Genomic DNA, 25,622 nt, shown 5'->3' with positions numbered 1-25,622 from the left:
GAAGAATCTCCGGATGTTGTGGAAGTGTAAAATGCCATTGAAACAAAGACTTTTCTTTGGAGATGTTTGACAGGCACATTGTCAGTGGGGGTCATACTTGCTAAACGTCACATTGCACCTTCCACATGTCTAAGATGTCAAGCTCGAGACTGTTCTTCATCTGCTTTGGCACTGCCCTTGTTCCAGGATCCTCCTCAGGAGAATTTCAGATTTTCTTCGGCTCCGTTTCCCTAGTCACATATTTGGGAAACATTTCTGGCTTTTTGGCAGATATATGCGGTCCTTGTCCCAATACTCACTAATCCTTCAGAGCCTCATTGCGGCAATCCTTATATGATGCCTGCCATGAGAGTGATATGGATGCTTCTTGTTTACAGCTTTTCTCTTTATGTTTCTGACATTTGGGATACTCTCCGCTTCGGAGACTTCCCATCTTGTAAATTTATGAGCATATAAATATACTGCACTGGATATTACCAAAAAAAAAAAGTAAGTATGTGTGTGTGTGTGTATATTCTGCTTCCTTAAAAGAAAATAAACACCTTTAAACCTTGGAGGGGACTTTTAAACTTTTAAAAAAAAATTAAACTTTAAAAAAATATCAAAAGCATCGAATGCTTTTGTGTTTTTTTTTTCTCCATCCCACCCGGATTAGCACCGCCGGCTGCCTGTCTGCAGACGTCACCATGCTGCTGTCGCCTCCCTCACGTACTGCAGTGCCGGCCGGCGCCTGAGCGTGTCGCCAGCCTCGCTGCGTGCGGGTGTACCTAGCTGTACGCAAAAGCCTGCGCCAGCCCCGCCTAGGCTTGGCCACTAGGCGGCATGGGCCTAGGCGCCTGCCTCGCTTGGCCTGGGCACCTGGCTGCGTAGGCCTGGGCGCCTGCCGCCTGGTTTCACAGGCCTGGCCGCCTGGTCACGTAGCCCTAGGCGCCCGCTTTCGAACGCTTGGCCGCCTTCGAACACTTGGCCGGCTACCAGCCTGCTGCCCGCTTGTCTGCCCGCCTGCAACACGTCACAACCAGCAGCTACACAACAATCGCATCTCTCTTCTCTTAGTCTCTCTCGTTCGCGTTCAACCCAAAAGCAACCATGCTTTTTTTTTCTGTTTTCTCTCTGCTGAAACTGTTTATACAGTTCAAACCCATCTTTCCTCTTCTTTGCAAGGCAAACAACCCTTTCTAGACCACAATCGCTATCATGACGGGTTCTTATGATGAAAAAAAACACATACTGAATCTGAAACCAGCAGTATGCACAGAAAAACAGCAAGCTTTTTGAACACATACCTTTCTTCGACCTCCTCTTCTCTAACTACCGACTTGCTCGTTCATGAGGCATGCTCTGATACCACCGTCAAATCCCCAAGGATCTCCTCGTGATCGTTCCTAGTACGAGACTCGAAACCTGCAAACAAACAAACAAACAACAAGGGGGTGCAGGCCTGACTCACCTCCCAACCATGACAGCCGTGGGCAAGCCCACAGTCTTGGTTGTCCCCACCGAGCCACGAGCTGAGCTAACTAGGTTGACGTACCGACCAATCTCCTCTTCGCGACGTCCCACACCGCCACGAAGCTACCCTCGCGGGCCTCGAGATTGCTGCCGGCCTCGGCTAGGTAAAGAAGGTGCACGTCTGCAATAGATCCAGGCTCCAAGACCATAGAGCTCTCACAAACTCGCGAGACTCTCTATATCCCAATAACTAACCTTGGCCACCCTTTTATAGGCTCTTGGCCGGTCATCGGGCGTCCACACTTGGGCGCCCGCCCGTCTATACTTGGGTGCCCGCCCGTTAGTTTATCCCTAACTCAGCTCGTCAATCAGCCTGCCTAGCTCCAAGCTTCCCCAAACCTCGAAGCTAGTCTTGCGTGCATGTAGCACACGGTAGATACACACTGTGCACATGACACTGTCACCAGCCTGGACATTTCCCAGTTTGAAAGGGGTTTGGTGGACTCCAGGATGCTTAAATATTTGGAAAGTACAAGCTTTGGGAATGGGGGATTATCCTAGAATACAAAGGACCACACTCCTAAAATTTAGGAGAGTTGCTATTTTTGACCCGACTCCGATGGAAATTGTTCGCGTCATTACATCTGGAATTGAGCAGATACCAAGAGTTGGCAAAGTGCCTATGACAGAATGTCTACCAGTTGGGATATTTTTAGAGGTAAAGATTATGGAAGGACCCTGTGTGGGAGAAGGAATTAGGGTTAGGTCAATGTGAGAGACATACACAGAGAAACACAAGGGAGAGAGAGAGAGAGAGAGAGAGTTGTGGGGATAAGTCAACTCATCAAGTGAGTGTGTGACTCCCCTATCACACATGTATATTGCACTAGTACACATAGTGCACTTAGTACATTAAAAGTACTAAGTGTACTATGTACTATAACTTATGGGCTTGTACACACTATAAGGGTGGGCATAACGCCTTTACCCCAACAACCTCCCACTTAAAGGCAAAGTGCCCTTAAGTAAAGGAAAAGAAAAATCAGCATGTACATGATAATATACAAGGCCATATCAAGGCTGAAACTGGCCTCATCCAATGCCCATCAAGTGTCTGCAATGAGCAAACCGCTCCGGAGGCAAACTCTTTGTCAACAGATCAGCCGGGTTGTCATCCGTGTGAATCTTAACAAGCTGAATTTGCTTGTTCTCTATCACCTCTCTGATGAAGTGATACTTCACATCCACATGCTTCGTCTTTGCATGAAAGACAGGGTTCTTTGCCAACTGGATGGCACTCTGACTGTCACAATGCAACAATGGAATATCCCCTGTATAGCCCAAATCAACCACTAACCGAGATAGCCATAATGCCTCCTTGCAAGCCTCTGTGGCTGCAATATACTCGGCCTCTGTAGTAGATAAGGCAGTGCACTTCTACATCCTGGATATCCATGACACAGCACCTCCTGTGAATGTAAACACATAACCGGTAGTAGACTTCCGGTTATCTGGATGACCGGCATAATCCGAATCCATGTAACCATGCACTAATGCATCCTGTTTGCCAAAGCAAATGCACATATCCTGTGTGCCCTTCAGGTATCTCATGACACCTTTCACTGCTTCCCAATGCTTCTTGCCAGGGTTGGCCATGTATCTAGAAACCACTCCCACTGCAAATGCAACGTCCGGCCTAGTAGCAACCATGGCATACATGAGACTGCCACAAGCTGAAGCATACGGAATCTTGGCCATATCAGCCCTGTCTCTATCCGACTGTGGGCTGTCCATAGCACTGAGTTTCACATATGGAGGCAAAGGAGTACTAGTCTTCTTCCCCCCGTCCATATTGAACCTCTGCAAGACTTTGCCAATGTATTCCTTCTGAGACAAATACAACACATGCTGATTTCTGTCCCGAAGTATCCGCATACCCAAAATGTGATTTGCATCACCCAAATCCTTCATATCAAAGGTTTGATGCAGCCTCTGCTTCAAGGCATCCATCTCTTTACGAGATTTCCCGGCAATCAACATATCATCAACATACAAGATGAGGATCAATAGACTGCCATCCAAAGCTTTCTTGGTGTACAAGCAGTGATCTATGTCACTTCTCCTGAATTTCTGAGATTTCACGAATGTATCAAATTTATGATACCATTCTCTTGGTGCCTGTTTGAGCCCATAAAGACTCTTTTTCAGCTTGCATACAAGCTTCTCCTTTCCACTTACTGCATAACCCTCTGGCTGCTGCATATATATCTCCTCATGGAGATCACCGTGAAGAAAAGCAGTCTTCACATCCATCTGAATCAAGTCCAGATCATCATGCGCAACCAAAGCCAACACAGCTCTAAGTGTGGTCATTTTGACCACTGGAGAGAAGATCTCATCAAAGTCCACACCATATTCCTGCTTGAAGCCCTTAGCCACTAACCTGGCTTTGTATCTTGGCTTTGCATCTGGTGCAACTTTAAGCCTGTAAACCCACTTGCATGGCAAAACCTTCTTGCCTGCAGGCAAATGCACCAACTTCCAAGTTCCATTTTTATGCAGAGAATCCATCTCTGACTTCATGGCACGCTCCCATAGAGCTTTGTCTGCCCTCTGTAAAGCCTCTTTATAACATGAGGGCTCCCCACAGTCAGTGAGCATCAAGTAGTCAACCCCTGGAACAAACCTGTCAAGGGCTCTGGAGGGTCTTGTGGACCTCCGTACCCAATGACCATCATTTGCAGGTTGCTGTCCAGCCTGCATATCACCCATTGGTGGCTCCTGTTCCATGCCATAAGGCTGAAATATCATGCCCGGTATCTCCTCCAACTGTGGTATATCCATAGGGATATCTTCTGCCATGTCTGGCTGTCCATTTGGACCATTTTCAGCACCATTTAAGGGCTGGTTTTCCTGCTGTGATGGCTGATTTACAGCCCTTTGTTGTTGTCCATGATATCCATCATCATCAAAGATGACTCTGCCAGGCTCCTGTTGCCTTGCAGGCTCCTTATACATGCATGTTTCATCAAAAATGACATCATTGCTGCGTATGATCTTTCTATTCACGGGATCCCAAAGTCTATACCCCATTTCACCTCTGTCACCATATCCTAGGAATATGCATTTGTGAGACTTAGGATCAAGTTTGGTGCGCATTTCCCTGCGTATGTGCACGTACGCAACGCAACCAAACACTCTCAAGTGCTTGTATGACGGAGGCTTCCCTGTCCATACTTCTTCTGGCACTTTCCCACCAAGCCTCGTGTTAGGTGACCTATTTATAAGGTGAACGGCTGTCATAACAGCTTCAGCCCAAAAACCATGAGGTAATGCAGCATGTGACAACATAGAACGGACCTTCTCCTGAATGGTCCTGTTCATCCTCTCTGCTGTCCCGTTTTGTGGAGGATCATAAGGAGTAGAAAGCTCCCTCTTGATGCCTTTAGCATCACAAAAGTCCTGAAACTGTTTGGACATGTACTCTCCACCATTGTCGGAACGCAAAGCTTTCAGTGTTTTGCCAGTTTGATTCTCAACAAGAGCAACAAACTTCTCAAACACTGAGAATGTATCACTCTTCAAACGAAGAGGATAAACCCACACCTTGCGTGTGGCATCATCTATAAAAGACACAAAGTATTTTGCCCCTCCCAAAGAAAGCTGAGGCATTTCACATACATCCGTATGCACAAGCTCTAACTAAGCATCTTTCTGTCCAAGAGCTTTCTTGTGGGGGCACTGTAGTTGCCTACCATATATACAATGCTCACAAAACTGAAAACTTGAAAACTTTAGAGAAGGCAAGTAACCCAAACGAGACAATTGCTCCATTCCCTTGACACTCATGTGTCCCAACCGGCTATGCCACATAGAAATTTCCGGCAACTCGGTTGCATTTACATTAGCATGGTGACAAACACCTGCATGCATGAAATAAAGAGTGTCCACCTTAGAGCCTCTGCCAACAACCAGTGAGCCCTTACTAATTTTCCACTTTCCACTACCAAATGTGGTAACATAATCAGCATCATCAAGCTGTCCAGTAGAAAGCAGATTCTTCTTGATCTCAGGCACATGCCTGACATCATGGAGCATAAGCTGTGAGCCATCTGAAAACACAAGCCTCACATCACCTCTGCCAAGAATCTTGCATGCATGGTTATCACCCAAATAAACCACTCCTTCATTGCCAGCAGTATACCTGACAAACAAGTCTCTGCAACCTGTGACATGAAAGGAGGCACCTGAATCAATGATCCATGAGTGCATACCATGACCACCTATAAGAAGTGAATGGGCATCAAGTGAAGACGTAAATAGGACCTCATCCTCACTGCCACCTGCATGTGACACATTGATTTCTTCGATCTTGACTCCACTTTTGCCCTTTGGCTTTACATATTTGGCTTCATCTTTCTCTTTGTCTTTGCCTTTTCCCTTTTCCTTTTGATCATTTGTCCATTTGTAGCATTGCTTTTTGATGTGTCCCTTCTTGCCACAATAATGGCATTCCAAATCCTTTTTGGAGCGAGACTTGCTCCTTCCCCTTTCTTGGTGCATTCATTGCATTGGACTTTCCAACAGAGTTGTTTTTCCTGTTCATCTCTTCTTGAAGAAGAGCACCCTCAACATCTGCATATGACAGCATAGCATGCGAATTGCTAGTGGCTGTCCTGAATGTGTCCCAACTCTCTGGCAAAGTGCATAACAGAAAAGTGGCTTTGAACTCATCGTCCATTGCCAACTTTTGATTAATGACCTGACTGACAATACCATTAAACTCATTTAGATGGGCTGTCATAGACGCCCATCTAAATGAAGACGCCCCTTCCTTCATCTGAAGATGGGCTGTCATAAACTCATTTAGAAGGGGCTGTCATAGACGCCCCTTCCTTCATCTGAAGACCTATGAGTTTCTTCAACCAATACACTTTGCTTGAGGCACTTTGTTGGGCATACAAGTCCTGCAATCTCTGCCACATTCCCCAAGCTGTCTTCTCTTCACGAATGCTGAAAAGTAATGAGTCTAACACAGACAACATGATAGTAGATCTTGCCAGCTCATCCATATCTTCCCACTCTTCAGCAGTAAGAGAAGCGGGCATCACACCCCTTTCTTTGATAGGCTTGTGCTGCTTTTTCTGGAGCAACACATTGTAGCACTGGGTTTGCCAAATATCATAATTATGCGAGCCTTCAAGCTTCTTGATGTGAAGCAATGAAGAGCTCTCACCTGTGGTTGCCATAGCAAAATGCAACCTGTCAATGCGTGACTCCCTGCAAAATGTGCAATCACTGCACCAAAAGCACACAAAGTGCTCACAGTTTTTCTCCCAAGCTTTATCTCCCACTGCGGAAGCAAGAATGCAACTTTTCTCCCACTTTATGTGATGAAATCAACAAAATCTGGTTGCTGCAGATTTTGGACAGCACCTTAAATGTGCTCTTTTGCCCTTCCAAAGTACTGTACAGCAGTACCAAGTGCTCACCAATGATGTACCAAACCTGTACCGGCAAGTTCAGCAGCTGAAATTGAACCTTTTGGTCACACAAAACAGTGTACAGCCATGCCAAAACTTGCACAAAGCTGTGCCAAATCTGTACCAGCAGGTACAATAGCAATAAATGCTCTCCTGGCTGTCCAAATGAGTGAAAATCAGACTTTTACAGTCCTGTACACTGCATACAACAGTTCCGAACAGAAATTGGGCAAAAGCCCCTTGACTGCAAGCTGATTTTTGAGGATTCAAGGCATAAATGTCTTGCCTGCTGCTTTGCCAAGCTCAACAAGCATACAAACTTGAAAAGCCCCTTGATTTAAGATCGATTTCTGATCATACATGGTACATTGACGCACATGAAGGCATCCAGAGTGTTCACGATGCTTCCCCCTGGCCACATATACATCAAATACATGAAAGCCCCTTGATTTACAGGCACATTGAGTGCTTGTAAGGCATCAACACATTATCCACAGCATCAAATGCGATTGCCTGCATGCAAATCAACCAAATCGGCACAAAAGCCCCTTGATTTGCACTGCAATTTGCTGCAATTTTGCCCAAATGTGCGATTTTTCACATCATACAGCATGTATGAGTGCTTAATTGCACAATTACATCAAAAGCCCCAAATTTTGACATTCAATTTCCTGCAAATTGATCCTGATTGTGACCAATGTCACCCAATTTTGCCAATTTTGCTCAAAAAATTGAGCAATTCGACGCCTGTATCTGCTCAATTAATGATTGCAACTGCTCAATTGCAAATCCCAAAAAAAAATTGAGGCAAATACCTTGTAATTTTTTGATTTTTCTTCAATTTGCTGGATGAATTTTAGTTGATGCAGGAGAAAGGGGAGGGCATGTCTGATGCTGCTGCTCCTGAAGCTGTAGCTGATGCACGGGCTTGTGAATTGTAGACACGTTGAATGTTTGATTGCAGGTAGCCATGTTTCAGAAGCGAGAAGAAGCTTACGCCTCCCACCACTAAAGCCAAATCCAATCTCCAGCAATTCGATTTCAACCTAGCGCGTACCTCCTCCTCCTTGAAAAAATCGCTATCGCACAAGCTCGGCTTGAAAGGGTCTCGACAGCCTTGGTTCTGGTACGCAGCCTTCTCCGCCTGCGTGTACACACCCGCCTACGAGCTCGCCTCCAGCTTCGCCTACTTTACGGCTGGCATTTGTTCGCCAACGATCACTTCGCCGTCTCCGCCAGCAGCGCTTTATGGACCAGCCGACGACCGTGTAGCGCTATAGTAGCCAACGCCACCTTCGCTTAGTGCTCGCTACACGTGTTTTGTTACCACACTCGCCTTTTCGTTCACGCCCAGCAGCCAGCTTGTATGTTCGCCTTCATTGGACGCCTGGCTCTGGTTCGCAGCCTGCTTTTTCGCTTGATTGGCTGCGCCTGACTCCTTGTCCGCCTGGCTGCTGTGACCCTGATGCAAGCTGCTCAGCGCTCTCTGCCACAGCTGTAGTATGACAGCAGCAAAGCAAGCAGCTCGTTCAGCTATCAAGGAGAAGAGGGAAGAGGGAGGGATCACTAAGCTCTGATACTAGTTGTGTGGGAGAAGGAATTAGGGTTAGGTCAATGTGAGAGACATACACAGAGAAACACAAGGGAGAGAGAGAGAGAGAGAGAGTTGTGGGGATAAGTCAACTCATCAAGTGAGTGTGTGACTCCCCTATCACACATGTATATTGCACTAGTACACATAGTGCACTTAGTACATTAAAAGTACTAAGTGTACTATGTACTATAACTTATGGGCTTGTACACACTATAAGGGTGGGCATAACGCCTTTACCCCAACAGACCCATCTCTTAGATTGGGACATGTGGCAAGAAAGTGGACCAAAGTGAGACAAGTGGCCTGACACTTGTTAGAACAAGGGATCAAAGTGAGACAAGTGTCCTCACACTTGTCACTTCAGCTATTGTGTGGCTCTCCACTTGTCATCGTAGCCTTCTCCTGCCATTTTAGCTCATGGGAGGCCCAAATCTATAAATTGGAGCCCCCTCTCTTCATTAAAGGAGGCTCTCTTGCTGCACACTAGCCTCTATCACCATTACAGGCTGCCCTAATGATGGCTACTCTCTTTCTCTCTCTCTTGAAGGCTGCCCATGAAGAATACCGACTGTTGGGGACTGTTTTGGAGGCTTCCATTGCGAAGAAATACTGAAGGCAAGGGTATTTAATCATTTATTATGATTTCTAGCCATTATACTTGTTGCACCAACGTTTGTACTTGCTGTACCAGCCACCGTACCTACTGTACCAGCCACCGTACCGGCTGTATGAGTCATTGTACCTGCTGTACCAACATTTGTACTACCAACCACTGTACCTGCTATACCAGCATTTGTACTTGCTGTACCTATTGTACCAGCCACCGTACCGATTGTACCAGCCACTGTACCTACTGTACCAACCACTGTACTTGATGTACCAGCCATTGTACCTGCTATACCGACTGAATGGAGAGTTGTACTTGCTGTACCAGCTCTATTGCATGAAGACCCGTGGTTTTTGGGGAAGAATCAGTACCCACACGGAGGTATATGGATTATATTGTTGGCTCGGCATTTCTACAGCCTATGTTCCGGCTTGGTAGCCTTGTGTTGGGCTGTGTTATGGCATTTGTATAGGGATAATCCGGCATCTCCCGTGGGGAGAGTAAGGACCTCAAAGCTTGTACATGATATTATTCTCCTTGGGTAATAAAATACTTGAATGGGAGTGATAATTAGGGTTAGAGATTCATGTGGGAGACATACACAGAGAGAAGAAGGGAGAGAGAGAGAGAGTTGTGGGGATAAGTCAACTCATGATATGAGTGTGTGACTCCCCTATCACACATGTATATTGCACTAGTACACATAGTGCACTTAGTACATTAAAAGTACTAAGTGTACTATGTACTATAACTTATGGGCTTGTCCACACTATAAGGGTGGGCATAATGCCTTTACCCCAACAACCTCCCACTTAAAGGCAAAGTGCCCTTAAGTAAAGGAAAAGAAAAAAAATCAGCATGTACATGATAATATACAAGGCCATATCAAGGCTGAAACTGGCCTCATCCAATGCCCATCAAGTGTCTGCAGTGAGCAAACCGCTCCGGAGGCAAACTTTTTGTCAACAGATCAGCCGGGTTGTCATCCGTATGAACCTTAACAAGCTGAATTTGCTTGTTCTCTATTAACTCTCTGATGAAGTGATACTTCACATCCACATGCTTCGTCTTTGCATGAAAGACAGGGTTCTTTGCCAACTGGATGGCACTCTGACTGTCACAATGCAACAATGGAATATCCCCTGTATAGCCCAAATCAACCACTAACCGAGATAGCCATAATGCCTCCTTGCAAGCCTCTGTGGCTGCAATATACTCGGCCTCTGTAGTAGATAAGGCAGTGCACTTCTGCATCCTGGATATCCACGACACAGCACCTCCTGTGAATGTAAACACATAACCGGTAGTAGACTTCCGATTATCTGGATGACCGGCATAATCCGAATCCGTGTAACCATGCACTAATGCATCCTGTTTGCCAAAGCATCTGCACATGTCTTGTGTGCCCTTCAGGTATCTCATGACACCTTCCACTGCTTCCCAATGCTTCTTGCCAGGGTTGGCCATGTATCTAGAAACCACTCCCACTGCAAATGCAATGTCCGGCTAGCAACCATGGCATACATGAGACTGCCACAAGCTGAAGCATACGGAATCTTGGCCATATCAGCCCTGCCACTATCTGACTGTGGGCTGTCCATAGCACTGAGTTTCACATATGGAGGCAAAGGAGTACTAGTCTTCTTCCCCCCGTCCATATTGAACCTCTGCAAAACTTTGCCAATGTATTCCTTCTAAGACAAATACAACACATGCTAATTTCTGTCCCGAAGTATCCGCATACCCAAAATGTGATTTGCATCACCTAAATCCTTCATATCAAAGGTTTGATGCAGCCTCTCCTTCAAGGCATCCATCTCTTTACGAGATTTCCCGGCAATCAACATATCATCAACATACAAGATGAGGATCAATAGACTGCCATCCAAAGCTTTCTTGGTGTACAAGCAGTGATCTATGTCACTTCTCCTGAAATTCTGGGATTTCATGAATGTATCAAATTTGTGATACCATTCCCTTGGTGCCTGTTTGAGCCCATAAAGACTCTTTTTCAGCTTGCTGTAACTCGCAGCGGCGGTGCCCGGGGGACTAGGGCCTTTGACACACTTGTTGATACCATCAATGCATATTAAAACATTTAAACATGGCCACAGCCTTAACACATATCCATCATCACTTTGCATAAAACATAAAGCTGGACAAAACATCCACAAATGCTGAAAATGGAGCTTGCACGTGTGACACCGCATAGAGGCCGGAATGGGCCGACCCCCCCCCTTGGAGTATTTTACTACCCAAGGAGAATAATATCATGTACAAGCTTTGAGGGCCTTACTCTCCCCACGGGAGATGCCGGATTATCCATATACAAATGCCATAACACAGCCCAACACGAGGCAACCAAGCCGGAACATAGGCTGTAGAAATGCCGAGCCAACAATATAATCCATATACCTCCGTGTGGGTACTGATTCTTCCCCAAAAACCACGGGTCTTCATGCAATAGAGAGGGTACAGCAAGTACAACTCTCCATTCAGCCGGTACAGCAGGTACAATGGCTGATACAGCCGGTACAGTGGCTGGTACAGTAGGTACAAGTACAAATGCTGGTACAGCAGGTACAGTGGCTGGTACAGCAAGTATAGTGACTGGTACAGCCGGTACGGTGGCTGGTACAGCAGGTAAAGTAGGTACAATGGCTGGTACAACAAGTACATTGGCTGGTACAGCCGGTACGATGGCTGGTACAGCAAGTACAAATGCTGGTACAACACATACAATGGCTAGAAATCATAATAAATGATTGAATACCCTTGCCTTCAGTATTTCTTCGCGATGGAAGCCTCCAAAACAGTCCCCAACAGCCGGTATTCTTCATGGGCAGCCTTCAAGCGAGCGAGAAAGAGAGTAGCCATCATTAGAGAAACCTTCAACGGTGGTAGAGGCTAGTGTGCAGCAAGAGAGCCTCTATTAATGAAGAGAGAGGGCTCCAATTTATAGATTTGGGCCTCCCATGAGCTAAAATGGCAAGAGAAGGCTACAATGACAAGTGGAGAGCCACACAATAGCTGAAATGACAAGTGTGAGGCCACTTGTCTCACTTTGATCCTTTTTCTAACAAGTGTCAGGCCACTTGTCTCACTTTGGTCCACTTTCTTGCCACATGTCCCAATCTAAGAGATGGGTCCTTCCATAATCTTTACCTCTAAAAATATCCCAACTGGTAAACATTCTGTCATAGGCACTTTGCCAACTCTTGGTATCTGCTCAATTCCAGATGTAATGACGCGAACAGAATTTCCATCGGAGTCGGGCCAAAAATAGCAACTCTCCTAAATTTTTATGTTTTATGCAAAGTGATGATGGATATGTGTTAAGGCTGTGGCCATGTTTAAATGTTTTAATATGCATTGATGGTATCAACAAGTGTGTCAAAGGCCCTAGTCCCCCGGGCACCGCCGCTGCGAGTTACATTGGTATCAGAGCATAGACTTCCTTGGAAGCGGAGGCTTCCTTCTATCAATAAGGAAGAGAAAAGATCTCAAGTGGGGACCACACTTACCATCATTGCTGTTAAGCATGGCTAACCGCTTCATAGCTTATGAAGCAAGAGCATGAGCAGTAGACAGCTTGTTGATCTAAGGATTTATGAATTCACAAAATTTATCTTGAAAGTATGGAGTTGGCTTTATGTGCACTAGCACTCTTTCCATATGAATATTGTGGATTATATTATCAAGCTTACAGGAAAGCTATATGGAGATATATCTCAGGATATCTGAAGGATATGGTGACGAGATATTTCTTTTGGCTTCATGACCAACCTGGCAAAGAAAAGCTAAGTATACTTTGAGTTTGCAAAGTTGGTGCGTTGGCTATTTACTATGAAGTGTTTTTGATGTTCACTAACCCTTGTATAGCTATGCAAGGAGAAAGGTGTTGTTGTTTGCCTTGAGATGGTTTCAGGGAAACATTGTTTATGGCTCCCTTTAATGGGATGAATTCTTTTCATGGCTCTCTTTATTGGGATGGATTATATCTATGGAGATTTCTTTGTTGGACGAGATTTATATAGATATTGGGCTTCACAAGCAATTTCTATGGACGAATCTATCCGAGTTTATAGAGAAGAAATCTTTGGATATCTCATGGATATGATGCTTTTATGGATAAAGTCCACCTCTACTCCAAGGTGTGTGGTTAGCACGGAGTATGTGGTAAGAGTTATGGTATACAAGGATTATGGTATACAGGTGTATGGATTCTTGGACTTCTTTTCTAGGAATTTGGATCCATCCTCAGGTTTATGGATTATGTTTATGGCTCCTTTTATTTGGGATGCATTGGACTTATGGAACTCATGGTTCACTTACCTTGTGTCGTGTTCTCTTGTCCTACGTGCTCTCTTGAAGATTGTTTCTACCATGTGTGGATGGAACAATAGAGAGCAGATGGAAGCGAACATGGGCACTTCAAAGGGTAGTGACAAGCACAACATACCCTGTGTAGTGTTCTCTTGTCCTACGTGCTCTCTTGAAGATTGTTTCTACCATGTGAGGGTGGAACAATAGAGAGCAGATGGAAGGGAACATGGACACTTGAGAGGGTAGTGTGAGTTGGTGGCCGAAATGCCTACAAACTATTGGTGGCCGAAATGCCTACAAACTATTGGTGGCCGAAATGCCTATAAACTATGTGTAGCAGAAATGCGTATGGAACACCAGGTTATCTATGCCTGCGACGAGTGATTGTTTTTAGGACTCCTTGTTTAGCCGCCTTGTGTAGTATTTCTCTTGTCCTAAGTGCTCTTCAAGATGTTGCTACCTTGCTTGGTAGAACATAGAGCCAATGGTAGAGAATATGGGCACTGAAGTCGGGCCGGGCGTCAAGGCAGATCCTTGGTGATCTACATGGATTATGATATCTGGACTTATGGGACTGTTTTGTCTCGCCCATTTACTTGGGACATGGATTATGATATCTAGATTTATGGGGCTGATTTGTCTCGCCCATTTATCTTGGGACATGATTATGATATCTGGACTTATGGGACTGTTTTTGTCTCACCCATTTATCTTGGGACATGATTTTGATATTGGTATTATGGAGACTTATTTAGTCTCACCCATTTCTTTGGGACATGGATTCTTCAGTTATATTGGATTTTTGAGATTGTCTCGTCTCGCCCAATCGATGGGACATGATTATATCTTGAATATATGGCTTGAAGCTTAAAGTTGCGGACAACTTTTAAGAAGTTGGGGAGGATGTCACCAGCCTGGACATTTCCCAGTCTGAAAGAGGTCTGGTGGACTCCAGGATGTTTAAATATTTGGAAAGTACAAGCTTTGGGAATGGGGGATTATCCTAGAATACAAAGGACCACAAATGCTGAAAATGGAGCTTGCACGTGTGACACCGCATAGAGGCCGGAATGGGCCGACCCCCCCCCTTGGAGTATTTTATTACCCAAGGAGAATAATATCATGTACAAGCTTTGAGGGCCTTACTCTCCCCACGGGAGATGCCGGATTATCCATATACAAATGCCATAACACAGCCCAACACGAGGCAACCAAGCCGGAACATAGGCTGTAGAAATGCCGAGCCAACAATATAATCCATATACCTCCGTGTGGGTACTGATTCTTCCCCAAAAACCACGGGTCTTCATGCAATAGAGAGGGTACAGCAAGTACAACTCTCCATTCAGCCGGTACAGCAGGTACAATGGCTGATACAGCCGGTACAGTGGCTGGTACAGTAGGTACAGCAAGTACAAATGCTGGTACAGTAGGTACAGTGGCTGGTACAGCAAGTATAGTGACTGGTACAGCCGGTACGGTGGCAGGTACAACAGGTACAGTGGCTGGTACAACAAGTACATTGGCTGGTACAGCCGGTACGGTGGCTGGTACAGCAAGTACAAATGCTGGTACAACACATACAATGGCTAGAAATCATAATAAATGATTGAATACCCTTGCCTTCAGTATTTCTTCGCGATGGAAGCCTCCAAAACAGTCCCCAACAGCCGGTATTCTTCATGGGCAGCCTTCAAGCGAGCGAGAAAGAGAGTAGCCATCATTAGAGAAACCTTCAACGGTGGTAGAGGCTAGTGTGCAGCAAGAGAGCCTCTATTAATGAAGAGAGAGGGCTCCAATTTATAGATTTGGGCCTCCCATGAGCTAAAATGGCAAGAGAAGGCTACAATGACAAGTGGAGAGCCACACAATAGCTGAAATGACAAGTGTGAGGCCACTTGTCTCACTTTGATCCTTTTTCTAACAAGTGTCAGGCCACTTGTCTCACTTTGGTCCACTTTCTTGCCACATGTCCCAATCTAAGAGATGGGTCCTTCCATAATCTTTACCTCTAAAAATATCCCAACTGGTAAACATTCTGTCATAGGCACTTTGCCAACTCTTGGTATCTGCTCAATTCCAGATGTAATGACGCGAACAGAATTTCCATCGGAGTCGGGCCAAAAATAGCAACTCTCCTAAATTTTAGGAGTGTGGTCCTTTGTATTCTAGGATAATCCCCCATTCCCAAAGCTTGTCCAAATATTTAAACATCCTGGAGTCCACCAGACCTCTTTCAGACTGGGAAATGTCCAGGCTGGTGACACTTGCATACAAGCTTCTCCTTTCCACTTACTGCATAACTCTCTGGCTGTTGCATATATATCTCCTCATGGAGATCACCGTGAAGAAAAGCAGTTTTCACATCCATCTAAATCAAATCCAGATCATCATGAGCAACCAAAGCCAACACAGCTCTAAGTGTGGTCATTTTGACCACCGGAGAGAAGATCTCATCAAAGTCCACACCATATTCCTGCTTGAAGCCCTTAGCCACTAACCTGGCTTTGTATCTTGGCTTAGCATCTGGTGCAACTTTGAGCCTGTAAACCCACTTGCATGGCAAAACCTTCTTGCCTGCAGGTAAATGCACCAACTTCCATGTTCCATTTTTGTGCAGAGAATCCATCTCTGACTTCATGGCACGCTCCCAAAGAGCTTTGTCTGCCCTCTGTAAAGCCTCCTTATAACATGAGGGCTCCCCACAGTCAGTGAGCATCAAGTAGTCAACCCCTGGAACAAACCTGTCAGGGGCTCTGGAGGGTCTTGTGGACCTCCGTACCCAATGACCATCATTTGCAGGTTGCTGTCCAGCCTGCATATCACCCATTGGTGGCTCCTGTTCCATGCCATAAGGCTGAAAAATCATGCCCGGTATCTCCTCTAACTGTGGTATATCCATAGGGATATCTTCTGCCATCTCTGGCTGTCCATTTGGACCATTTTCAGCACCATTTAAGGGCTGGTTTTGCTGCTGTAATGGCTGATTTACAGCCCTTGGTTGTTGTCCATGATGTCCATCATCATCAAAGATGACTCTGCCAGGCTCCTGTTGCCTTGCAGGCTCCTTATACATGCATGTTTCATCAAAAATGACATCATTGCTGCGTATAATCTTTCTATTCACGGGATCCCAAAGTCTATACCCCATTTCACCTCTGTCACCATATCCTAGGAATATGCATTTGTGAGACTTAGGATCAAGTTTGGTGCGCATTTCCATGGGTATGTGCACGTACGCAACGCGACCAAACACTCTCAAGTGCTTGTATGACGGAGGCTTCCCTGTCCATACTTCCTCTGGCACTTTTCCACCAAGCCTCGTGTTAGGTGACCTATTTATAAGATGAACGGCTGTCATAACAGCTTCATCCCAAAAACCATGAGGTAATGCAGCATGTGACAACATAGAACGGACCTTCTCATGTATGGTCCTGTTCATCCTCTCTGCTGTCCCGTTTTGTGGAGGATCATAAGGAGTAGAGAGCTCCCTCTTGATGCCTTTAGCATCACAAAAGACCTGAAACTGTTTGGACATATACTCTCCACCATTGTCGGAACGCAAAGCCTTCAGTGTTTTGCCAGTTTGATTCTCAACATGGGCAACAAACTTCTGAAACACTGAGAATGTATCACTCTTCAAGCGAAGAGGATAAACCCACACCTTTCGTGTGGCATCATCAATAAAAGACACAAAATATTTTGCCCCTCCCAAAGAAAGCTGAGGCATCTCACATACATCTGTATGCACAAGCTCTAACTGAGCATCTTTCTGTCCAAGAGCTTTCTTGTGGGGGCACTGTAGTTGCCTACCATATATACAATGCTCACAAAACTGAAAACTTGAAAACTTTAGAGAAGGCAAGTAACCCAAACGAGACAATTGCTCCATTCCCTTGACACTCATGTGTCCCAACCGGCTATGCCACATAGAGATTTCCGGCAGCTCGATTGCATTTACATTAGCATGGTGACAAACACCTGCATGCATGAAGTAAAGAGTGTCCACCTTAGAGCCTCTGGCAACAACCACTGAGCCCTTACTAATCTTCCACTTTCCACGACCAAATGTGGTAACATAATCAACATCATCAAGCTGTCCAATAGAAAGCAGGTTCTTCTTGATCTCAGGCACATGCCTGACATCATGGAGCATAAGCTGTGAGCCATCTGAAAACACAAGCCTCACATCACCTCTGCCAAGAATCTTGCATGCATGGTTATCACCCAAATAAACTACTCCTTCATTGCCAGCAGTATACCTGACAAACAAGTCTCTGCAACCTGTGACATGAAAGGAGGCACCTGAATCAATGATCCATGAGTGCATACCATGACCACCTGTAAGAAGTGAATGGGCATCAAGTGAAGACGTAAATAGGACCTCATCCTCACTGTCACCTGCATGTGACACATTGACTTCTTCAATCTTGACTCCACTTTTGCCCTTTGGCTTCATCTTTGTCTTTGTCTTTGCCTTTTCCCTTTTCCTTTTGATCATTTTTCCATTTGTAGCATTGCTTTTTGATGTGTCCCTTCTTGCCACAATAATGGCATTCCAAGTCCTTTTTGGAGCGAGACTTGCTCCTTACCCGTTCTTGGCTTTTACCCCTTTGCTGGGATCTCCCACGTGCATTCATTGCATTGGACTTTCCAACAGAGTTGTTTTTCCTGTTCATCTCTTCTTGAAGAAGAGCACCCTCAACATCTGCATATGACAGCATAGCATTCGAATTGCTAGTGGCTGTCCTGAATGTGTCCCAACTCTCTGGCAAAGTGCATAAGAGAAAAGTGGCTTTGAACTCATCGTCCATTGCCAACTTTTGATTTATAACTTGGCTGACAATACCATTAAACTCATTTAGATGGGCTGTCATAGACGCCCCTTCCTTCATCTGAAGACCTATGAGTTTCTTCAACCAATACACTTGCTTGAGGCACTTTGCTGGGCATACAAGTCCTGCAATCTTTGCCACATTCCCCAAGCAGTCTTCTCTTCACGAATGCTGAAAAGTAAAGAGTCTGACACAGACAACATGATAGTAGATCTTGCCAGCTCATCCATATCTTCCCACTCTTCAGCAGTAAGAGAAGCGGGCATTACACCCCTTTCTTTGATAGGCTTTTGCTGCTTCTTCTGGAGCAACACATTATAGCACTGGGTTTGCCAAATATCATAGTTATGTGAGCCTTCAAGCTTCTTGATGTGAAGCAATGAAGAGCTCTCACCTGTGGTTGCCATAGCAATGTGCAACCTGTCAATGCCTGACTCCCTGCAAAATGTGCAAACACTGCACCAAAAGCACACAAAGCGCTCACAGTTGTTCTCCCAAAGTTTATCTCCCACTGCGGAAGCACAAATGCAACTTTACTCCTACTGTATGTGATGAAATCACCAAAATCTGGTTGCTGCAGATTTAGGACAGCACCTTAAATGTGCTCTGTTGCCCTTACAAAGTACTGTACAACAGTACCAAGTGCTCACCAATGATGTACCAAACCTGTACCGGCAATTACAGCAGCTGAAATTGAGCCTTTTGCTCACTCAAATCAATGTGCAGCCATGCCAAAACTTGTACAGAGCTGTACCAAATCTGTACCAGCAAGTACAGCAGCAATAAATGCTCTCCTGGCTGTCCAAATGAGTGAAAATCAGACTTTTACAGTCCCGAACACTGCATACAACAGTCCCGAATAGAAATTGGGCAAAAGCCCCTTGACTGCAAGCTGATTTCTGAGGATTCAAGGCATAAAAGTCTTGCCTGCTGCTTTGCCAAGCTCAACAAGCATAAAATCTTGAAAAGCCCCTTGATTTAAGATCAATTTCTGATCATACATGGTACATTAACGCACATGAAGGCATCCAGGCATCCAGAGTCTTCACGATGCTTCCCCCAGGCCACATATACATCCAATACATGAAAGCCCCTTGATTTACAGGCACATTGAGTGCTTGTCAGGCATCAACACATTGCCCAAAGCATCAAATGCGAGTGCCTGCATGCAAATCAACCAAATCGGCACAAAAGTCCCTTGATTTGCACTGCAATTTGCTGCAATTTTGCCCGAATGTGCGATTTCTCACATCATACAGCATGTATGACTGCTTAATTGCACAATTACATCAAAAGCCCCAAATTTCGACATCCAATTTCTTGCAAATTGATCTTGATTGTGACCAATGTCACCCAATTTACCGGCTGTACCTGCTGTATGAGTCATTGTACCTACTATACCAGCATTTGTACTTGTTGTACCTATTGTACCAGCCACCGTACCAGCTGTACCAGCCATTGTACTTGCTGTACCAACCACTGTACTTGCTGTACCAACCATTGTACCTGCTGTACCGGCTGAATGGAGAGTTGTACTTGCTGTACCAGCTCTATTGCATGAAGACCCGTGGTTTTTGGGGAAGAATCAGTACCCACACGGAGGTATATGGATTATATTGTTGGCTCGGCATTTTTACAGCCTATGTTCCGGCTTGGTAGCCTTGTGTTGGGCTGTGTTATGGCATTTGTATAGGGATAATCCGGCATCTCCCGTGGGGAGAGTAAGGCCCTCAAAGCGTGTACATGATATTATTCTCCTTGGGTAATAAAATACTCCAAGGGGGGGGTCGGCCCATTCTGGCCTCTATGCGGTGTCACACGTGCAAGCTCCATTTTCAGCATTTGTGGATGTTTTGTCCAGCTTTATGTCTTATGCAAAGTGATGATGGATATGTGTTAAGGCTCTGGCCATGTTTAAATGTTTTAATATGCATTGATGGTATCAACAAGTGTGTCAAAGGCCCTATCAACAAGTGTGTCAAAGGCCCTAGTCCCCCGGGCACCCGCCGGGAGTTACACACTAAGTGCCCAACACACATAAGTGTTCACACGCGAAAAAAACCTGTGTCCAATCACAGGAAAAAAGTGCCCGTCAGTAAGCTGGGTTCACACCTGAACTAGTCGGGAGTGGACATGACCAACAGGTGCTGGCCGACTTATTGTGATGGACTGGATGATGGCCGACTTACTGCTGTTTGAAGGCTCATATAGGCTGCCGACAACAATGTGGAGGTTGTTAATGCTCTCCATGCTTGTCTAGTTGATGGTCCATGTGCTGAGTAGGATAGCTATGATGACTGACCTGCTCATGTGGGTTGGCATAGGGTTCTTAGACTCTTATACACTATCACCAGAATCGGGGACCCGGAACAATAAACCAACACTTCAAATACCAGTCAGAGCATGAAAACACAGCGGAAGAACCATAAACAATAAAATAACACCACACTGAGCCAGACTGTCCGCCCCCTGTAGGGACTTTATTCAAAGAGAAGCTTTTACAATAAACCAAGGTGCAGATGCAAACACCCTCTGTTCTGTTTGGAGTGTTCCGACAATAGAAAATAAAATGTTCACCTACATCTCTTGTCACATCAGCATTTGACAACCGTTAAATTCATGATCCCTTTTCAGTGCTCCTCAGCGTTTCACACCACAAATAAGGTGGTTATTTTACATAGTTTCTAGTGAGGCAAGTTAAAAGGACCATATTAAATTATAAAGCTTTTCACAGTTGAAAAGAAAAATAAATGACTTTTAAGAGCAAAGCAAGAACTCTTCCAATGTGTGCTACCTGGCATTCCGAGAACATTTCTCCAGTCACAGACTCCGCATTTCTTTCATTTTTCCGCTGAGAGGCACGCAGTTCCATCTCCTCTTGTAGTAAGAGATCCCTTTCATCTTGCAAGTCAGCTTGTATAGCAGCTTGCTCAGCTTCCATTTCGGCTTGCAGCTCTGCTTGTTGGCGGGATAGCTCCTCCCTCTCAGTCAAAAAATCTTTTTCCTGCTTCGCAAAAGCTTCTCGCTCCTTGTGATGGTCAAGTTCCTCTGCCTCCTTAAGCAAAGCCTCTTCCAACTGATCATCTTCAAAAAACACATCAGAGCTATAGCTACCTACCCTTGGAGGCTGTAAATCACTTCTTTGTTCATGCTCTGGAACCATGTCAGTACCTGCATCAGAACCTTCATTGCAGTTGACATTTGCATACAGTTTCCCATCATTTTGTGACTTTTCTTCCAACTCCTTCCTCTCTTGACCTCCAAGTACCTGCTCTAAATTCAAATGAGAAGAACAGGGAGTAGAATGCTGAGTGCTTAGCTTCTGCTCATACAAACTTTCCCCACTTTCAACTTCACCCGTGCTGGCATCCACTTTCTTCTCACTGCTACCTTCTGGCTGCACAAAATTTGTGGTTTGATCATTGAAGTATGCTTGTAATGCTTTTTCGGAAACAGCAGACACATGTGCTTCTGTAAGGACAGCTTTATTTTCCTCTGATACCAGTTTGCAACTACCTGCATTTACTGATTCAAGAGGAAAAACTCTCCGTGATTGATTAGTTTCCACTGGCAATGACTGATTATTCTGTATACACACTACTTGGTAGTCGTCAACAATAGCTTTTCCCTTTCTGTCTCTTTCACGAGCTAAAAATCCCTCTTCAGAGTCAGGTGTGGTGGTCACAGCAACATTAGTGAGCGGCACCTCATTTTGTTTTGACACCGTGGCTTCTTCCTCTCTGATCACCAACTTGGGCGCTCTACCAACCCCCGAATCCTCCAGACTTCGACGTATTGCTTCCTCTAGCTCTGCTGCTTCAATCTCCATTATTGTACTGCCAACCATATCATCACTACCCATGCAGCCATCCATTCTTTTTGAATTAAAAGATCCGCTTCCATCTTCCCATTCAACCTCGCTGTCTCCAGCACCTGTCAAAGGAGCTGCATTTTCATCCACACATAGAACGCCACCACCTTTGCAATGCATGGCAGCAACACCATCTTCCCACTCAATATCCTTGTCGTCAGAACCGCCATGCTCAGTGTCTGGACACAACTTTTGCAAGTCAATACCTCCTGACAAAAGATCACTTTGATCAATCTCGATAGTTATAGGAGCACCTTTGATTGGCTGATTTTCCACAGAAACCACGACATCATCCCCATCCTCCCATTCGATATCCTTATCCTCGGAGCCATCATCCTCATCCAACACATTGTCTGGACACGACTTTTGCAAATCAACCCCTTCTGATGGGATATCACCTTGATCAATCTCTCTTCTTATGGGCAACCTTCCTTGTGACTGGTTTCTTCTAGAAGCAGCCAGATCATCTTGATCATATTCAGAAGCATTGGCTGTTCCCTCCCTGTCATCCCCATTTGTTTGCTTCTCTGGCTGAAAAGTAGTTGAGAAAATGTACTCCCGATCTGCCTCGGATGCTATTCGAGCACTGGGTATCCCGCCGATGCCTTTTCCAGCAGCCGCCTTTTGCACTTCATTGATATCACGCCGAAAAGCCACTGTTTTCAAATATGCTTGTATTTGCAACTGAGAGAAGGATGCTGGATTCTGAGCACTCAAGAAACAATTACTCAGGCTCCTCACCATAGCCTAGCCTCACAGTGTATCATAATACAATGAGGAGAAATTTGGATCCAAACCTTTGCAACTTTCTGAAATTTTTTCCTGTTGTCTGTTACCAGCTGCTCTCGCATCTGCACATCGAGAAAAACTCCAAACAGCAAGCATATTACACCTAGTGCCCAATAATCAAATGAGAAAGAGCCGGTATGGTACCTGCACAAGTAGGTCAAGCTGCATAGAAGGGGGCAGCGATGCAAGCACAGCTGGATCCACACGTCCTTGCGTAGGTGGCTGCATACATGAGGTCTTGCTGAAATCAGTGGACCCGAGAAGACGATCAGCACCCAAGTGCTCAGAACTGCTACATGAAAAAAAGACAGGCAGGCTGCTCGCATGTAAACGCTTACAAGCATGAAATACTCCTCGTTTTCATCTTCACTCTCATCACTTGCAACAACTGGTATGCCGCCATCTGTTGCATTGAGCTGCTCATCCTTCTCATCTACTTCTGATGCCAAAGAAGCGGTCCACCTAGCAAATACAAGTCATGCCTATTTCACATGTCTAAAGAGTAAAGCATCCAACAATACAACGAGACAAATAATGACACATACATGCTGTTGTCGTGTGTCATGGCAGGCTTTTGAGAAAACAATGGTGGTTGCTTCACACCAACATCACCGTCATCACCGTGATCCTTAGGATCGCCATTGCTTCCTTCCTCCCTCTTCCTCTTTCCCTTTTCTTGCTTCTTATCCAGCTGGGCCAGCCCGATGCTTTGAGCAATTTCTTCAAGTTTCCGGGTCCTCAGCTGTCCACCACCATCAAGCATAATCTAAAATTAAGCCCTATGAACTTGTGATTTCCCTGAAGCTGCCAAAATTATCTGCAAATTTTCATCAAGTTTCCACACAGGGCTTTCAGCTATAGTTTTTTTAATGCCCCATCACAAAGTCTACAACAAGCGAGGCCTTGATATCATCAAAGATGAAACCTTAAAAACCCTAGGGTTTTCATTGCCATCACCAATGCTTTTCCCTGTGGCAAAATCTCTGAACAAGGCTAGGTTTCCAATGCAATCACCAATGCTTCCATGTGGGAAAAACTCCAGAAAAAGCTAGAGTTTCACATGTCATCACCAACGCTTCCATGCAAAATAATACCTACAACAAGCTGGAATTTCCAACACCATCAATTGGCATTACTGCAAAATAATGTACAGAAAAAGGCCAACCCTGTCATCAATGCTTCCACCTAGAAAAGCCTTGGGGTTCCAATGCTTTATAGGAAAAGATACAGTTTCCGACCCTACCATTCTAGCATAGTAATCTCTGGAGAAAACTAGGGTTTCCAACCACATCACAATGCTTCCAAGCATCAAATATGTTAGGGTTTCCAAATTCATCACCAATGCATTTGTACAAATGAAAATCTGGATCATACATCAAAAAGTTAAGGTTTCCAACTCCATAACCAATGCGTTTATACAATGCAATCACTAGTGGTCCAACACTATTATCAGTGCTACATAAATCAAAACAGCTAGGGTTTCAATCAAAGAAGTTAGGGTTTCAACTGGGATGACCTATTTTGCCTAGAAGGAAAAGCAATAAAACCGTAGGAAAGAGGCCTTACATGATTTAGAAGCAGCTTTTCTGCAGTTTTCCTGATCTTAGATTGGGCTCTTTCTCTCTGCCTGCGTCTGGCAATCACGGTTCTCCTCTTCAGAGCTGGGGTTCCACCATCAAACACAAACACAGGCTTGGCTCTCAGATACAGAAGCTTGCAGATGCGCCGGAAAAAACCCAGCAAGTGGGCATTCCTAATCATATCCCCTTTATCATCTCGCATGGCCTTCATAAACTGAATTATCCAGATGCTGGCGTCTGCGCACAAAACCATCAACAGGAAGGCTTCAGTGGATTCAGTTTGCGACATAAATCTATGGCTTCTGTGGGCGAATGAGAGCGGTTTAGGGTTTTCTGAACATGATAACAATAGAGCTTCTGTATATGGAGCCATATTAGGGTTTTGCAGGTAGTCGTTTACCAATAGCAAGCTTTTTTCCGCCTAAAGCTTCCACAGAGACACGGCGACCCACAGGTGCAAGAAGCTCCCAAAGCCCTTGGACTCCCATTTTCGAGAAGGAACAGCTCTGCAAGCGTTTGTGCGTGTGTGTTTGGGCGATATGTGCATCAGATCGTGGATGACCGCATTTGTCAGCTATGTTACCAGGAGGTAAAGACAGAGAAACACTACATTTGTCAATGTACAGTCTATTATGAGATCCGAGGGAGATCAGTGCCTCTTCCGAGAGGGTTTTGGGCCGTTACGCAGGGTCATGGAGTTTGAGGATCAGAGATGCCTTGGATTGTTTCTAGTTGCGATAGCAAAGTTGACTATGCATAGCCTTGGTGAAGTTGTGTGTTGTTCTTCTTCATCGTGTGGGGATGAAAACACAAAGTTATATGTTATTTTTCATCTCGTGTGTGTATACACTTGTGTATGTGTGTATATGTGTCTATGTGTGACTCTCTTATATATATTTAAATATATATATATGTGTGTGTGCTTGTGTTTATGTGTTTCTCTTAAAAAAATGTATATTTGTGTCTCTCTCTTTCACATGCATTCTTTTCATGTCTCTATTAGGTGCACATATACAAACCTCTCTTGCACACATTCAAGTACACATGTATTCTCTCTTTCTTTTTCATAATAGTAGATATATTAC

General features: G+C 44.9%; 1 protein-coding gene across 3 annotated transcripts in view; it reads right to left on the bottom strand.

Moving 5' to 3' along the window:
- The window catches only part of UVH3 (5'-3' exonuclease family protein), a 34,867-nt gene extending 9,472 nt beyond the window's left edge, over positions 1–25,395 (bottom strand). The window contains exons 1-7 of one of the 3 annotated variants that reach the window (XM_086793487.1): positions 24,938–25,395; positions 24,524–24,774; positions 23,503–23,699; positions 23,296–23,419; positions 23,102–23,179; positions 22,966–23,019; positions 21,092–22,873 (exon numbers count right to left, since the gene is read on the bottom strand). In XM_086793487.1, the coding sequence (XP_086649613.1) occupies positions 21,092–22,873; positions 22,966–23,019; positions 23,102–23,179; positions 23,296–23,419; positions 23,503–23,699; positions 24,524–24,774; positions 24,938–25,025 (2,574 nt within the window). In that variant the 5' untranslated portion in view covers positions 25,026–25,395. Of the gene's footprint in view, positions 1–21,091; positions 22,874–22,965; positions 23,199–23,295; positions 23,420–23,502; positions 23,700–24,523; positions 24,775–24,937 lie in introns of those variants that run through there. The other 2 variants (XM_086793488.1, XM_086793489.1) reach the window with 2 other exon arrangements.
- Between the last annotated feature and the right edge of the window lie 227 nt (positions 25,396–25,622).

The sequence above is a fragment of the Cibotium barometz genome, chromosome 59 (assembly GCF_041138505.1).
Source record: "Cibotium barometz isolate CiBa-2024 chromosome 59, ASM4113850v1, whole genome shotgun sequence".
Taxonomy (NCBI): Eukaryota; Viridiplantae; Streptophyta; class Polypodiopsida; order Cyatheales; family Cibotiaceae; genus Cibotium; species Cibotium barometz.
Note: the sequence above shows the minus strand (reverse complement) of the source record. Positions and strands in the feature narration are given on the sequence as shown.